This window comes from Anguilla anguilla, chromosome 13 (genome assembly GCF_013347855.1).
Source record: "Anguilla anguilla isolate fAngAng1 chromosome 13, fAngAng1.pri, whole genome shotgun sequence".
Taxonomy (NCBI): Eukaryota; Metazoa; Chordata; class Actinopteri; order Anguilliformes; family Anguillidae; genus Anguilla; species Anguilla anguilla.
The window spans coordinates 7550285-7567594 of NC_049213.1; the positions used below are offsets into that span (position 1 = coordinate 7550285).

The window sequence follows — 17310 nt, forward strand, 5'->3', positions numbered from 1 at the left end:
TCAATCTTTTACCATGTCAATCAGACACTCAGCATCCAGTCATCACCTGTGACCTGATACTACAGACTCCACTGAAACCTTACATTCTGCTCAGGAACCACAAACCTGGCAACCCTCAAAAGGTTTTATCCTGCTTTTATTTGCTTGTTGTGATAGAGGAGTAAGGTATATATGGGCAAAGAAAGAATGCTGGCGGACAGAGTAGTAAACTAAGAGAGAAAGAGCGTTTTAATATTTCACTGAATAGAACCATAATCACAAATTCTATTTAGTTAAGATCACACAGTACACAGCACTACTCACCCCAGTCTCTGTAGTTTACAGTTTGGACTCCTCAATCCAGCACAGAGCAGCTCCACTCCTGAATCTCCCAGGTTATTGTAGCTGAGGTCCAGATCTCTCAGGGGTGAGTTTGATGACTGGAGGGCTGAGGCCACAATATCACAGGACTTCTCTGTGAGGTCACAGCTGTTCAGTCTGCAAAGAAGAGTAAATATTTTATAGTATAATAATATTAGGTATACATAAAACATGTGGTAAATGATACAAATGATAGTGTTCAGTAATGAAGAGTGAAATTGAGGATTTTAAGGTTGATGATGCTCTGAGGAAGATGTCTGTGCTACACTCTCCAGCTGCCGCACTTTGGACCTGAGAATTACACATCCTGCTGGACTGAACTGTGACAGTTCTACAGATGTAATTCTGACCCAAATGGCCCCTTTTCTTATACTGTAAGTTCCCACCCCATCCCAGAAGGTCAGCTGCCATCTTTCAAAGTGGACAGTGAGGGAACTTGCAAAGCTGATGAATGTTTGGCACAGCAACCACCAAAAGGAAAGATGCAAAGGATAAAGCACATCTTCCAGAGAGGACAGTGAGTTTGCTTCTTTAGTTTAGGTTTTCTGTGACAAACAACCCACAGCATTGCAAGCTAAAATACAATTAGCGTAATAGTAGATTAACTTTAGAAGCAGAAAGACAAGGAAGTTATCTGTTCACATAAAACCAGCTGTGTGTCCGTTCTTCTGGTGTTATATATGACCAGGTAGAGAAACAAGGTATTCCAAAGGTCTGTGGGAACTCCTGTTAATGATACCTTTGAGTTCATTTTATTGATATAGTGATACATTTGATGGCGCAGCCCAAGGAGACACCACCTGTTCTGGGCTCCAGGAAACTTCAGAATCCCTGTACAGGTCAGGCTTTGGCCTGAGATGAGCCACAGAATTAACTCAAGAACAGGCACTGGGGGCAGAGGTCACTTTAACAGTTCCCTGAGAAGACCTCACGCTGGCACACAATTATATCCTACAATTCCTCTACCTTCATATTTTCACTCTATCTACAAGCACTATGCTGGAGATTCTGGGTCAGCCTATACCAGAATAAAGCAGAGACCAGGGTGGTACTACTGGCCTTGAAACCTGGTGCATTTACTGCCTGCGCTAGCCTCCCAACATAGAAACACAAACATTTCATTTATAACCAAACGTATCCCTCCCAAACCAAACTTAACATAATTCTAATCATGACATTGAAAAGAAGTGTTATCCTATCAAGTGGCTTAAAAGTAAAATATAAAAAGGGGTATAGATAAGTCTCTCCTTTGTTCTCTTCTAATCACTAATTAATTATGCATAGACCAGGAAGAGAAGGGGAACCCCCCTCTTTCAAACACATGGCAGGGATTCAAACAACATTTGTTCTTATAATTAAAACTTACAATAAAAGTAAGGAATGTCATCAATAACTTGAATTAATTCACCAAACTGAGTTTGTGAAGAAAAGATGTGAAGTGCATTTACTAGTCCAAGGCCAAGTTAAGGACAAAAGTTCATTGAATACAGGCTATAAAGTGTTGACTTCTTAAGCAAACATGAGCCTTTGGCCTTGTGTCTCAGCTTTGTTTAGCTTCTCAGCTGTGCGTCTTTGGCTTTGACCAGTTTTAATGTGGGAGAGACAAGCTGTGGTTTTGTTTTGTCTTTCATTCATTTCTTTCATGATAATCTTTTACTTTATTTCCAGGACTGTCTAATTTTTGTTCATGTAATTGAATCTATGTTATTAAATGAGATGTTTAATTGGGCCCTATTTTCTCAGTAAAGGCACAACTGTCAAACAGTAGCAGCAATGCAAGGCACTGGTGAATTTGGGTATTTCAGTAATTTCTTGACTCCAGGCACTAGCACAACTGTGGCACAGTTGTAAAAGAGGCTGGTTTGATCAGAATAAATTGACTGTGGGTGTGGTTGGGTTTGGTTTCATTATTGCCAATCAGATCACCCCATTTCTGTCCCTTTGGGAAACACAGCCAAATGCTAATTTCACCATGGCTGAACAGCAAGTGTGTTGTGATCATCTCAACTGAAGCGAGGAGAGAGTTCTCTAGCATAACTAGAAATCTGTACAACACTAAATTCCTAGACCTTGCAGCAGGGCCCCTCCAGGCACCAGACCTCCCAAGGACAAGAATAAGTTAGAAATAATGCATGTATGTGTGTTTGTGTGTGTCTGTGTGTTTTCTTTCTCTCTGTCTTATACATTTGTAGAAGTTCAAACTGGTGAGCTTGGCTTTCCTCCTTATCTTCGCCCTTGCCATCCTGCCAGGGAGAAACTGGCTATGACACCATGCTGCCCAGGACTCTGAAAGCAACTGATAGATAAAGACTAAACTATTATTTCTGATTTAATTATTTCTGATTTAAAGCTTGTTTATGTAACGCTTAAGATTAAGAGGTCACCGTGTGCTTATTCAGTATTTATGCTATATGACTAGACAAAGCCAATCATTTATTTTTTATTTTTTTATCCTACTATATGCTTATGTATTAACCAAGTACCAACTGCCCCTGCTTTCTTCAGTTCGTGCATATCCATTTTGTTGTGTGTAGGTACTGGACTCTTTCTGCAGAAATAAATCCTATTTCTTATATGGATATACCTTGTCATGCCTGGTTATTCTAAGGGGAGAATTTTCTCTGCCCAACACTATGACCTATTACAACCATTATGAGGACTTATACAAACCAATGAAGATGAAACTGAATAGTTTTGATTAAATCTTTTGTTAATATTTAAACAAAAACAGTGTATTTTCTGTTCATATGCCAGTTTTAAAAGCTGTAATAAATGGTTCTGTTCCCATGAACAGTTCCACAGGGAGAATATTCCCAGACTGGCCAGGAGCGGCTGGCAGCTGGCAGAGACAGCCTCCAGTCGGCCTCTCCATCCTGCTGCTGCCGCTACTGTTTCAGCTAGGCAGGCATTGCGCTTGTGCACCAGAGGACAGGAAAGAAGCATTTTCTTTGGATTTACTATAGCTTTTTTGTTTCTTTACTGTCAATTTTTGTTTCATACCACTATTTAAAATAAACAAAAAATTATTTACTTCAACTAAGTGTCAACCATTCCAGACATGCACTTGATAAGATGAATGTACATTCACTAGTGAAACGGCTCCACAGCCAACCAGTCCCTGCTCTCTCGTGCACTCTGTGCTCTGTAATCTCTGTAGCGATCGTCACATGCGACTCTGCTTCTCTCTGTATGAAAGTCCTGTAATGTGTCCTCAGTGAGGTCTATGTCACATCCATGGCATATGGCTATGTAGTGTAGAACACAGCACACCACAAAGAATGCACTGACTTTCTGAGGGCTGTATAGTGTTGTACCACCCAATCCATCCAGAATTCTAAAATGCATTTTCAACATTCCTAAGGTCCACTCAATCATTGACCTAGCCCAGCCAAACACGTGATTAAAAGCAAGTTTACAGTGCGTTCTGGGCTCACTGTAAACACTATCTGAGGGGTGTAAAGCCGGTCTCCCACCTGTCTCATTCAAGTAGCTTACACAATTAACTCCACTGCCTAAATAGACAGCATTGAACTGAATAATTTTTCTTTAAAATAGTTAATTGAAATAAAGAAAATATTTCTTGTATCTGTGTTATGTGTTTATGGATTCACATGTGTGGCACAGTTATAATGCCAAAATAGGACGAGTTAAAACCTGGTATGGGTTGGTTTAACTGCAAACACATTATTCAACACCAAACTAACACAGTGCCGAATGTTTCTATTGGTTTCTATTCTATTACCGATTGCACCAACAAACCCATGTTGACACAAGCAGATTAACCGCAGACCATAAAACTAACAACCCTGGTGAAAGTGAAAAATATGACAAGCAATTCCAGGTGTGTTTGTGCCTGTGCTATCACCAAAATAGGGCACCTTTTCTTAATACTGTAACTTAATATAGCTTCTCTTCATTTTAATCTGCATGAATTGTATGTTCTGACAAAGGTTGATCCATCAGATTACTCTGATATCAATAAACTCATTATTTATTTCACAATTGTGTATCTTTGCAAATAATTAGTATTATTATTATTATTATTATAGGCATTTAGCAGACGCTCTTATCCAGAGCATAGTAAATGTATATAATCAGTAAATAGTAATAGTAAATAAAATAAAATATATGATAAGTGCTGAGGTTTTGCATTTGATGCTGCTTATGTTCTGGATATAAGACATTAAATGAGGGCACAAGTTAAAACATCTTGATTCATAAATCGTTTTTTAACCAAATTTTCTGTTGCCCGGCAATTTTATTGCACTTTGTTCTGACTAGAATTAAAAAGTGGGAAAATATGTGGTCAATCATCTACATTATTAATAACGTAATACTCACATGGCCTTCCTGCAGTTCCTGACTACTGGTACCAGTCTCTGATGACCTGCTGCTGATGTGTTGTATGTCTTCAAGTTAAACTCATCCAGTATCTCCTCCGACATCAGTAACACAAAGGCCAGAGCTGAACATTGGTCTGGTTCCAGCTTTTTATCAGAAAGTTTTCCTGATCTCAGGGAATTCTGGATTTCCTGCACTAGAGAGTTATCATTCAGTTCATTGAGACAGTGGAACAGATTGATGATCCTCTCTGCTGAAGATTCCTTTCTGATCCTCTCCTTAATGAACTGGACTGTTTCCTTAATGCTCTGTGATCTGCTTTCTATCTCTGTCAGTAGTCCTCCTAAGAGAGTCTGAATGGAGTCCAGAGAGAGGCCGAGAAGGAATCGGAGGAAAAGGTCCAGGTGTCCATTCTTACTCTCTAAGGCCTGATCCACTGCATTCCTGTTTAACTCAGACAGCTGCACTCTGTCACTGTGAGGTTTTGATTCTTCTGCTCTGAGTAAATTTCTGTTCTCATTTACACATGATTGAAATACAAAGAGGGCAGCCAGATACTCCTGAATGCTCAGATGCACAAAGCAGTAGACCTTCTCCTGGTGCAACCCACACTCCTCTTTAAAGATCTCTGTGCACACCCCAGAGTACACTGAAGCTTCACTGACATCAATGCCACTCTCTCTCAGGTCTGCTTCATAGAATATCAGATTGCCCTTTTCCAGCTGTAGAAAAGCCAGCTGCCCCAGTTTCAGGATGATTTCTGTATCTAATGCTGACATCTTCTTTGTGTCTGTCTCATCAGTGCCATGATATTTCTGATTCTTCACATTAGTCTGAATGATCAGAAAGTGTGTGTACATTTCAGTCAGAGTTTTGGGCAGATCTCCACTCTCTGTTTCACCCAACATTGTCTCCAGAACAGTAGCAGAAATCCAGCAGAAGACTGGTATGTGACACATGATGTAGAGGCTCCTGGATGACTTCATGTGTGAGATAATTCTGCTGGCCTGGTTCTCATCTCTGATTTTCTTCCTGAAGTACTCCTCTTTCTGCGGGTCATTGAACCCTCGTACCTCTGTCACCTGGTGGACGCACTCAGGAGGGATCTGATTGGCTGCTGCTGGTCGGGAGGTGATCCAGAGGAGAGCAGAGGGAAGCAGATTCCCCTTAATGAGGTTGGTCAGCAGCACATCCACTGATGATGACTCTGTTATATCGGAGCAGTACTTATTACTTTGGAAATTTAGAGGAAGTCGACACTCATCCAGTCCATCAAAGATAAATACAACTTTGAAGGTGTTGACTTCACCTTCAACACTTTCGATCTCTTTCAGCTGTGGAAAGTAGTGCTGCAGAAGCTGCATCAGACTGAATTCTCTTTTCTTCTGCAGATTCAGATCTCGGAAAGGAAGAGTGAAGATGAAATCAACGTCCTGATTGGCTTTTCCTTCTGCCCAATCCAGAATGAACTTCTGCACAGAGACAGTTTTCCCAATGCCAGCGATGCCCTTTGTAAGCACAGTTCTGATAGGTTTCTCTTGTCCAGGATAAGGCTTAAAGATGTCATTGCAGAGGATTGCAGTCTCCTGTGTGGTTTGTCTCTTGGATGCCGTCTCAATCTGTCTGACTTCGTGTTCATCATTGACCTCCCCACTTCCCCCCTCTGTGATGTAGAGCTCTGTATAGATCTCATTGAGGAGGGCTGGGTGCCTCTGCTTTGCTAAACCTTCAAATATGCATTCAAATTTCTTCTTCAGATGAGTTTTCAGTGCCTGCTGGGCTCTTTTTATGGACTCATCTGAAGAGCGGAAATATGAGAAATAATGATTTAAAAAATGTGATAAACATTTCCCACTCAATAACAGATTTTAAGAAAAAACAGCCAATAAAAGTATTAATGCATTCTGTCTTCACAATATTTCACACATATCAGTGTTATATGCTTATAACAGTATGTTACACACCTAACACAGCATTACACACCTCTCTCACAGTGTGTTACACACCTCTCACACAGCATTACACACCTCTCTGACAGTATTACATACTTTCCATCATTGAAATAGAATTTCTTGCTGACAGCAGCATCAGTGTCACTGTCACTCTCGATATAATCGTTTTCGACTGAATTAACACTAATGGGTATTTTTTTCATTATGATGAAAAGGAGCGCTTTTTCGATTCCGAGTTCCCAACCAACTGCCTCCGACAAGGACACCCCATTGCAGGGTCAAGCTTTTGCTTTTGGAATGAGCTTCTTTACAGCGTGAGACACCAAGAGGCCCTTATAATGTAATACTTTTATACTGATTGCTGAGATTGATTCTGGGATACAAACTCAGGGCAGTATGTCTGATGGGACAGAGGTCTAGTTACTGGATTCTGAGCACAAGATTCTGCCTTTAAACCCCCCTCTGGGACATTTAATCTTGTTCATTTCCTTGTCCCTTTAATAACTGCTCGAGGCAATATGTTAATAAATTTAAATGCTAAATTTAAATAAATGTTATTTTTGGCCTTTTATTTACAGTATGTAATATTGTCAATGTAAAACAGTATTATGAAAGTGTAGATGCTGTAAATCAGAACACTGATCACTGTTAGATTTGCTATCTAAACTAATTTCAAAATTCTGATTGACACACAGTAGCAATGAGAGAAAGCTCTTACTGTGCTCATCTCTTTCCAGCAAATCAGCGAGATCCTTCTGCTTCATGTTCCTCAGGATGTGGAGTGTGATCTTCAGAGACCCCTCACTGCCACAGGTCTCCAGCAACTTCTCAACTATGCACACAGCCTCAGGATCCTCCTGCTCTCTCTCAATGCATTCTGGGTAATCATCAACTTCATTAATGTCGAACAATTCATTAATAAACTTCATAAACTTAGCCAGCCAAGTAGGATCTTCAGGCAGACTCTGATCTTCAAGACAGCATTCTGGGCAATCCTGACTCAGATGGCTCTGAAACAGTTTCAACTTCTCATCCCTCTTCAGCTTCATCAGAGTGCGCAAAAGAGACTGAAATAAACACATGAAGAGGTGTGCTGTATCAGAGTGTAAAATAAACGCATGAAGAGGTGTGCTGTATCAGTGTGAAATAAACATATGAAGAGGTGTGACGTATCGCTATTCAATAAACACATGAAGAGGTGTGCTGTATCAGTGTGAAATAAACACATGAAGAGGTGTGCTGTATCAGTGCAAAATAAAGACAAAAAGAGGTGTGCTGTATCACTGTGAAAGAAACACATGAAGAGATATGCTGTATCACTGAAATAAACACAGGAAGAGGTGTGCTGTATCAATGTAAAATAAACACAGGAAGAGGTGTGCTGTATCAATGTAAAATAAACACAGGAAGAGGTGTGCTGTATCACAATAATAAATTAACATGACAAATAAAATGGGCCATAATTCATGAACCATAACATTGAATTTTTACGATGCTACGTGTAAGGTTACACATGCATCCGTAAATTATCCTGGATAAAGACATGACTCCTTTATATTGGCCAACTCTGTCATTCCTGCAGTCTTCTAGGGTGATCCCCCTCCTGGAGGGGTGGCTGTTAGGGTACAATGGCTGTCCGATAAAGACACAGCTGAAGATAATATAATGGAGTGTGTGAATAGTCATTCAGTCGAAAACACATGCAAACATTTACTGTAGCCCAAAGAGAGGATGTTTGGAATGCTGAAAATACACTTCAGATGTTAGCATAAGTCAGGTGGAACATTACAATACAGCCCTTAGAAGGCCTGAATATTCTTTGTGGCGTGTTGTGTGTTGCATAACGTTGCCAAAGTCATGGATGTGTCAGACATGAACAAGGACACATTACAGGACTTTAGAAGGCGTGATGGTGAACTGAATGTGCTGATGCATATTAATGAACCGAGATACCCCAGCAGCACGGGCAAGGAGGAATCAGCTGGCAGAAGAGCAGCTTCATCTATAGCCAGCCAAGCAGACAGAATGGTTTATTTGATTGAAAAAATCCACAACATTGCCCAGCGAATACTGCATTTATTTCGACATTTTAAATCACCTTTTTATGATTTATTTTCAAATATGGTCTGCGGGATTCACTGTGCATGATGGTTGTTTTTTTAGATCTCCGAATTTTAATGGACTCGCATAGAAACAGGTCTTGTATGACAGAGGTAAATCTGTCTTTTCTAAGTCTTTTTAAGTCCACCATTATATTATAAATCCACCAAGGTGCAAGTGCAGGTGGCTTTTAGAGGGAATGGGAGATGATATGCTGACTGGTTTATAACATGTCTATGCCCAAGACACACCTATAAATTAAGGCAATATGTTCAGTCCATTGGAACATTGTGCCTTACATTGCGCTCAAATAATCCACTGGTAAACGCGCATAAGTGGGTTTGGACACAACCTAAATATATGTGTGCCACGTGCTTTACTATACGTTAAGATCATTAAAATAGAGCATTTTTATTACATTTTTTAAATGTTTAAGTAAAAAGCTGGTTTATTCTGTTCATATGATATTCCACTTTTGATGATCATGAATAATATAAAAAAGGTGCAATATGTTATTAATATTAAGGGCAATGTTAGGAACTTGTAAACATTACCCTTGTACTGTATTATATAAGGCATTATATATACCAAATAAATGTACTGCACAAAGAAAAGACATAAGCCATAAAAAACTAGAAAAAAAGATGTCATACCTTTTTTGAGGAAGATAATTTATCTGAACTCTTCTCATCAAAAGAGCTGTACTCCAGTGACTGCTGGATCCTGTGAACAAAACATCGAGACAGAGCTTCCAGTTAAACTCATCCTCTTACTGAAGCTCTAACAGCGCATGGAGACAGAGCTTCCAGTTAAACTCATCCTCTCACTGCAGCTCTAACTCACAGCACATTACATTACATTTATTTACCAGACGCTTTTATCCAAGCGACGTACAAAAGTGCATTTCATGGTCATAAACAACTGCTAAACACAGGTTCAGTAAGATACAATACTTATTTTGTACAGCTATTTCTAGCCAAGAACACAGTTTAGTTCACAAAGTGAACACTATTCAGACCTAACCTCTGCAAAGCCAACTAGGCAGAAGAATAAGCTACAATATCAGGACAAATACAAAATACCAAAGCACCAGCATATGGAGACAGAGCTTCCAGTTAAATGCATTCTCTTACTGCAGCTCTAACTCACAGCACATGGAGACAGAGCTTCCAGTTAAACTCATCCTCTTACTGCAGCTCCTACCTATAGCACATGAAGACAAAGCTTCCAGTAAAACTTATTCTCTTACTGCAGCTCGAACTCACAGCACATGGAGATAGAGCTTCCAGTTAAACTCATCCTCTTACTGCAGCTCTAACTCACACCACATGGAGACAGAGCTTCCAGTAAAACTCATTCTCTTACTGCAGCTCTACCTCACAGCACATGGAGACAGAGCTTCCAGTTAAACTCATCCTCATACTGCAGCTCTAACCTATAGCACATGGAGACAGAGCTTCCAGTACAACTCATTCTCTTACTGCAGCTCTAACTCACCGAACATGGAGACAGAGCTTCTAGTTAAACTCATCCTCTTACTGCAGCTCTAACTCACTGCACATCTGAAAGTGACATAATACCCCCACCTACACGTGAACGATACCAGCCAGATTGAAGTAGAATTAAACATTAGAGTCAGTATGAACCTGTGTAATTACCTTGAATCAGCTGTGAATTCTCCTTTGAAGTCAATTGGATAATCCATTGAACGATCACTCTTCATAGACAGACAGCTGGGCACAGGTGACCCTGCTCTTTCCTCCTGGACCCTGTGATCATTACATTTACATTACATTTATTTGGCAGACGCTTTTATCCAAAGCGACGTACAAAAAGTGCATTTGATGGTCATAAACAACTGCTAAACACAGGTACAGTAAGGTACAATACTTATTTTGTACAGCTCAAATCATGGAGACAGAGCTTCCAGTTAAATGCATTCTCTTACTGCAGCTCTAACTCACAGCACATGGAGACAGAGCACCCAGTTAAACTCATCCTCTTACTGAAGCTCTACCTCACAGCACATTGAGACAGAGCTTCCAGTTAAACTCATCATCTTACTGCAGCTCTAACTCACACCACATAGAGACAGAGCTTCCAGTTAAACTCATCCTCTTACTGCAGCTCTAACCTATAGCACATGGAGACAGAGCTTCCAGTAAAACTCATTCTCTTACTGCAGCTCAAACTCACAGCACATGGAGATAGAGCTTCCAGTTAAACTCATCCTCTTACTGCAGCTCTAACTCACAGCACATGGAGACAGAGCTTCCAGTTAAACTCATCCTCTTACTGCAGCTCTAACTCACTGCACATCTGAACGTGACATAATACCCCCACCCACACGTGAACGATACCAGCCAGATTGAAGTAGAATTAAACAGTAGTGTCAGTATGAACCTGTGTAATTACCTTGAATCAGCTGGGAATACCCCTTTGAAGTCAACTGGATAACCCATTGAACGATCACTCTTCATAGACAGACAGCTGGGTACAGGTGACCCTGCTCTTTCCTCCTGGACCCTGTGATCATTACATTTACATTACATTGATTTGGCAGACGCTTTTATCCAAAGCGACGTACAAAAAGTGCATTTCATGGTCATAGACAACTGCTAAACACAGGTTCAGTAAGGTACAATACTTATTTTGTACAGCTCAAATCATGGAGACAGAGCACCCAGTTAAATGCATTATCTTACTGCAGCTCTAACTCACAGCACATGGAGACAGAGCACCCAGTTAAACTCACCCTCTTACTGCAGCTCTACCTCACACCACATGGAGACAGAGCTTCTAGTAAAACTCATCCTCTTACTGCAGCTCTAACTCACAGCACATGGAGACAGAGCTTCCAGTTAAACTCATCCTCTTACTGCAGCTCTAACCTATAGCACATGGAGACAGAGCTTCCAGTAAAACTCATTCTCTTACTGCAGCACAAACTCACAGCACATGGAGACACAGCACCCAGTTAAACTCATCCTCTTACTGAAGCTCTACCTCGCAGCACATGGAGACAGAGCTTCCAGTTAAACTCATCCTCTTACCGCAGCTCTAACTCACATCACATGGAGACAGAGCTTCCAGTAAAACTCATCCTCTTACTGCAGCTCTAACTCACACCACATGGAGACAGAGCTTCCAGTTAAACTCATCCTCTTACTGCAGCTCTAACTCAGACCACATAGAGACAGAGCTTCCAGTTAAACTCATCCTCTTACTGTAGCTCTAACTCACAGCACATGGAGACAGAGCTTCCAGTTAAACTCATCCTCTTACTGCAGCTCTAACTCACACCACATGGAGACAGAGCTTCCAGTTAAACTCATCCTCTTACTGCAGCTCTAACTCACTGCACATCTGAACGTGACATAATACCCCCACCCACACGTGAACGATACCAGCCAGATTGAAGTAGAATTAAACAGTAGTGTCAGTATGAACCTGTGTAATTACCTTGAATCAGCTGGGAATACCCCTTTGAAGTCAATTGGATAATCCATTGAACGATCACTCTTCATAGACAGACAGCTGGGTACAGGTGACCCTGCTCTTTCCTCCTGGACCCTGTGATCATTACATTTACATTACATTGATTTGGCAGACGCTTTTATCCAAAGCGACGTACAAAAAGTGCATTTGATGGTCATAGACAACTGCTAAACACAGGTTCAGTAAGGTACAATACTTATTTTGTACAGCTCAAATCATGGAGACAGAGCACCCAGTTAAACTCATCCTCTTGCTGCAGCTCTAACTCACACCACATGGAGACAGAGCTTCCAGTAAAACTCATTCTCTTACTGCAGCTCTAACTCACACCACATGGAGACAGAGCTTCCAGTTAAACTCATCATCTTACTGCAGCTCTAACTCACAGCACATGGAGACAGAGCTTCCAGTTAAACTCATCCTCTTACTGCAGCTCTAACTCACAGCACATCTGAACGTGACATAATACCCCCACCCACACGTGAACGATACCAGCCAGATTGAAGTAGAATTAAACAGTAGTGTCAGTATGAACCTGTGTAATTACCTTGAATCAGCTGGGAATACCCCTTTGAAGTCAACTGGATAATCCATTGAACGATCACTCTTCATAGACAGACAGCTGGGTACAGGTGACCCTGCTCTTTCCTCCTGGACCCTGTGATCATTACATTTACATTACATTTATTTGGCAGACGCTTTTATCCAAAGCGACGTACAAAAAGTGCATTTCATGGTCATAGACAACTGCTAAACACAGGTTCAGTAAGGTACAATACTTATTTTGTACAGCTCAAATCATGGAGACAGAGCACCCAGTTAAATGCATTCTCTTACTGCAGCTCTAACTCACAGCACATGGAGACAGAGCTTCCAGTAAAACTCATTCTCTTACTGAAGCTCTAACTCACACCACATGGAGACAGAGCTTCCAGTTAAACTCATCCTCTTACCGCAGCTCTAACTCACACCACATGGAGACAGAGCTTCCAGTTAAACTCATCCTCTTACTGCAGCTCTAACTCACACCACATGGAGACGGAGCTTCTAGTTAAACTCATCCTCTTACTGCAGCTCTAACCTATAGCACATGGAGACAGAGCTTCCAGTAAAACTCATTCTCTTACTGCAGCTCCAACTCACACCACATGGAGACAGAGCTTCCAGTTAAACTCATCCTCTTACTGCAGCTCTAACTCACACCACATAGAGACAGAGCATCCAGTTAAACTCATCCTCTTACTGTAGCTCTAACTCACAGCACATAGAGATAGAGCTCCCAGTTAAACTCATCCTCTTACTGCAGCTCTAACTCACACCACATAGAGACAGAGCATCCAGTTAAACTCATTCTCTTACTGCAGCTCTAACTCACAGCACATGGAGACAGAGCTTCCATTTTAACTTATTCTCTTACTGCAGCTCTAACTCACATCACATTAAATATCTGATTTGTGCATTCATACCTCTTTCTGTTAGTGCTGAGGGTTCCTCCTTTGGTGTCTGGCTCTCCTGAGTGACTCATTTTAGATACAGCGCCCCCTATCTCAGAAGACTGGAACACATCAGACCAGTTTACACCACATGTGGGTTCTATCCCATACTAGCCAACCTGTAAACACACAAAATGAGAACACACTGAACACACATATATACAACATGTCACAGTGTTGACAGGAAGCAATCAAGAATTTCAATAGGCCCTAAACATGTTCTATACAGCAACTGTATTACATAAATGTAAGTTTTAAACTCTATATTGATTGTACAACTTGATAAATATTTTTTGTTAACGATTCAATGGAATTCAATGGAATCGGTCAAAATTGCACATTTCTCAGATTATACATTTATTTCCAGAAAATAAGTGTCACAATTATTGCCCCCTCCACCCCTTATTCAGAACTTTATTCACCCTCCCCTTGCAAGGATAATGGCACTGTGTCTTTATGAATAACGTCTTATAAGACTGGAGAACACACTGGGAGGGATCTCAGACCCTTCCTCCATCCAGATCCTTAATATCTTTTGATCTTCGCTAAAGAACTGTCCTGTTCAATTAAAACTGCAGGTTTCCAATGGAGTTCAAGTCTGGAGACTGTACCCATTGCAAAATGTGGCTTATGTGGTTAATTAATCATTTATTTGTGAATAGTCATGTGTGCTTGAGATCACTGTTTTGCTGGAAGATCCACTAGTGGCTTTCAGTCTGCTGGCAGAGGCAACCAGGTTTCTGGCTAAAATGTCCTGGTACCTGGGTAGAATTCATGATGCTGTTGTTTTTAACAACGGCCCAAGGATAAGTGGAAGCAGAACAGCCCCGTAACATTAAAGATCCACCGCTGTATATACCAGTATATATGAGGGCTGTTTCTGTATACACATCCCTAAATCAACACCAAACCCATATCCTTTGTATTATATACCGGCAACTTTATTATGTACACCCGCTCATTAATGCAAATAGCCTACTCCACCAAACAGCAAATCATGTGGCTACAACTCAATATATAAAGTATGCAGACATAGTGAAGATGTTTAGTTTTTTGTTTGAGCAAATATTGTAATGGACAAGATGTGTGATCTAAGTGACTTTGACTGTGGCATGACTCTTCAGTGCCAGACGTAGTGGTTCCACCATCACAGAAACAGCTGCCCTCCTGGGATCTTCATGTAGTACAGTCTCTAGAGTTTACAGAGAATGGTGTGATAAACAAAAAACACCTTGTTAATGAGAGATCAGAGGAGAATGGGCAGACTAGTTCAAGCTAACAGAAAGGCCACAAATGAAATAGGCTAACAACTATGCTTGGCCAAAGCGCTCTAATGTCATTTCTCTGGACCACAGTAGATGAAAGGAGACAATTTAGATTCTTGGAACTGTTGATTACTCCCAGTAAAACCATTTTTCCTGAAACCATTCCAAATAGCGTTTAGGCATGGAGGTAACATCTAATTTTGGAGCATCTAAGGTAGCAATTAATTGTAGAATTGGAAACTTGGTGACCCCCGATGCAACCAAGTTCTGTAATTCTCCAACTGTGGCCACTGGATTGTTCTTTGCTCCCTGAACCATCTACCTCACTGTGCATGGGGCTAAGATACACTAGCACCCTCTATTGGACAGGTTTAACTCTACTCCAGTGGTTTTAAAATGATTAATATTTGGTCTCACAATATTAAGTCATATATTTCTTTCTTTGTTTAGTTTTTGACCCATTGCCTTATTTTTGAATGTGAACAACCATTTTTTTCTTAATTTGTGAGTTTGTTGCTTTTGATGAAAAATGGATTTTATAAGTGTGTTGCCTCAGTTTTATACTCCAGAGAAGTAGCAAGCCATGGAAGAGCACGACACTGTTCCTCAGGCCTGAGATCAACTTAATGTCTTACATACATTCTGGTGTAGATCAGCTTCACGTCAAATATTGGGATGCCAGGTATGCCATCCCGCCAAGTTACGCACTTTTCAGGGTTCCCCACAGAAATAACCACAACAGCCACAGACACTCAGCCCTTAAAAACATTCAATTCTGCACATTCTCACCCCATTTCAGCAGACAGAATTCATAAATAACTTCACATGTCCACACAATAAAGCCCCAAACTAAGGGGATTTTGCGTTTTCTCCTTCTTCTTCTCATTCTTCTTCTTCTTCTTCTTCTTATTTTTCCTGCCGCCAATCCCACTAACATGTCTCCCCATTGGACATTTCACCGACACCAGCCAAATCTTCACCTACACGACCCAATCAAAAACTCGCATACACACGCAAAATACCCATACGTTTTTATTCTGAAACATTTCCAGTTTAAACAATTAGTCTGCCTGTGGCCTAGTGGGCAAGGTTACAGTCTTGGGAACATGGGGTTGCAGGTTCAAGCCCAGCTAGGAACATGTTTCCTTAACCTGATTTTACCCTCACTAATAATTGTCTACTACTTCTCAATTATTTTGCACCATATCTACCCGCCGTTCACCGAACGTATACACTGCATTATGATGTACCGTCTGCACGTTCAGTTATTAACCGGCTACAATATTGCAAAGCCATATGGATTCAACGGGAGCTCTTCTGTGCTTACTGGCCAGTGTTTTTCTTTAAAACCACGGACAGGTTTGCTAATCATGGTGCTGCACTAACAAAGTCACAGACTGGTAAACCTCTGGTTTAAGGATTGAATCCCGCCTCGCCCTAAGGCAGATAATTTCCTCTTTCACCCTCCACTTTAACGGCTAATGTTTTATAGCCACTGTTATATATACTGTTCGATAATGATACTCAGCTCGCTTCATGGTCACTTCATTTACTTCACAGTCTATGATCATGTCAACCTTCACCTACATGCCCATTCTGCTAAAAATATATTGTTTCAACTACGCAATTTCATCATTTCGTCTGCTCCTATTCTCCACTATCAAGTTTTCCGGTTCTAGCTTAGCAAAACAACGAAGAGGATTCCTACCTGCAGATAAGCCTATCAAAATGCCTTATACACCTTACAAACACTAAAAGTGCATCTCCACGAAATAACAGACAACGGAGCAGGACAGAAGGGTACACAAGTTGCGACCTAGGGAGCTTTAATTCTACGGGCTTGCTGATTCTTTTGTCAATCAAGGCTCGTTGGATGGCCGTCAAATCCGTGAGTACATACACTGGCCATATTTCACCTGCGTTTCTGATGCGTTTACACTTACGCCACCGCACGCTTTGTCACAGCCACTGTTTTACATATATAGCAAACCAAAACTGCCAAACGGTACACGCTCATCATACTGTACAAATTCACACAAGAATAGCCATAATCCACAACCGTTTCTTACAGGGTCACTTCACATTTCTCACTCTCATAATAAAACGCTTTGCAAAAAGAAATGATATCGCACAAAAAACACGTTTTCAACGTACAAAAATGCCAAGTTACTCACACATACAAAACATACCCCGTCTATAACTCATTCATTCAGACTGCCAAAATCCAGGCCTGCGATTAAAAGTATTGATATCAAAATGACGCCAAGTTACGGTACTACAAACAATATAGGCTATCTTGCC

General features: G+C 40.8%; 1 protein-coding gene across 1 annotated transcript in view; it reads right to left on the bottom strand.

Moving 5' to 3' along the window:
* LOC118211366 (NACHT, LRR and PYD domains-containing protein 3-like) overlaps positions 1–17310 on the bottom strand; it is a gene marked incomplete at its 3' end in the record, with an annotated part of 51663 nt that overhangs the window by 24569 nt on the left and 9784 nt on the right. The window contains exons 2-9 of the mRNA XM_035388525.1: positions 13718–13863; positions 12799–12909; positions 12236–12326; positions 10412–10515; positions 9407–9476; positions 7372–7717; positions 4702–6499; positions 304–477 (exon numbers count right to left, since the gene is read on the bottom strand). Of these exons, the coding sequence (XP_035244416.1) occupies positions 304–477; positions 4702–6499; positions 7372–7717; positions 9407–9476; positions 10412–10515; positions 12236–12326; positions 12799–12909; positions 13718–13776 (2753 nt within the window). The remainder of the gene's footprint in view (positions 1–303; positions 478–4701; positions 6500–7371; positions 7718–9406; positions 9477–10411; positions 10516–12235; positions 12327–12798; positions 12910–13717; positions 13864–17310) is intronic.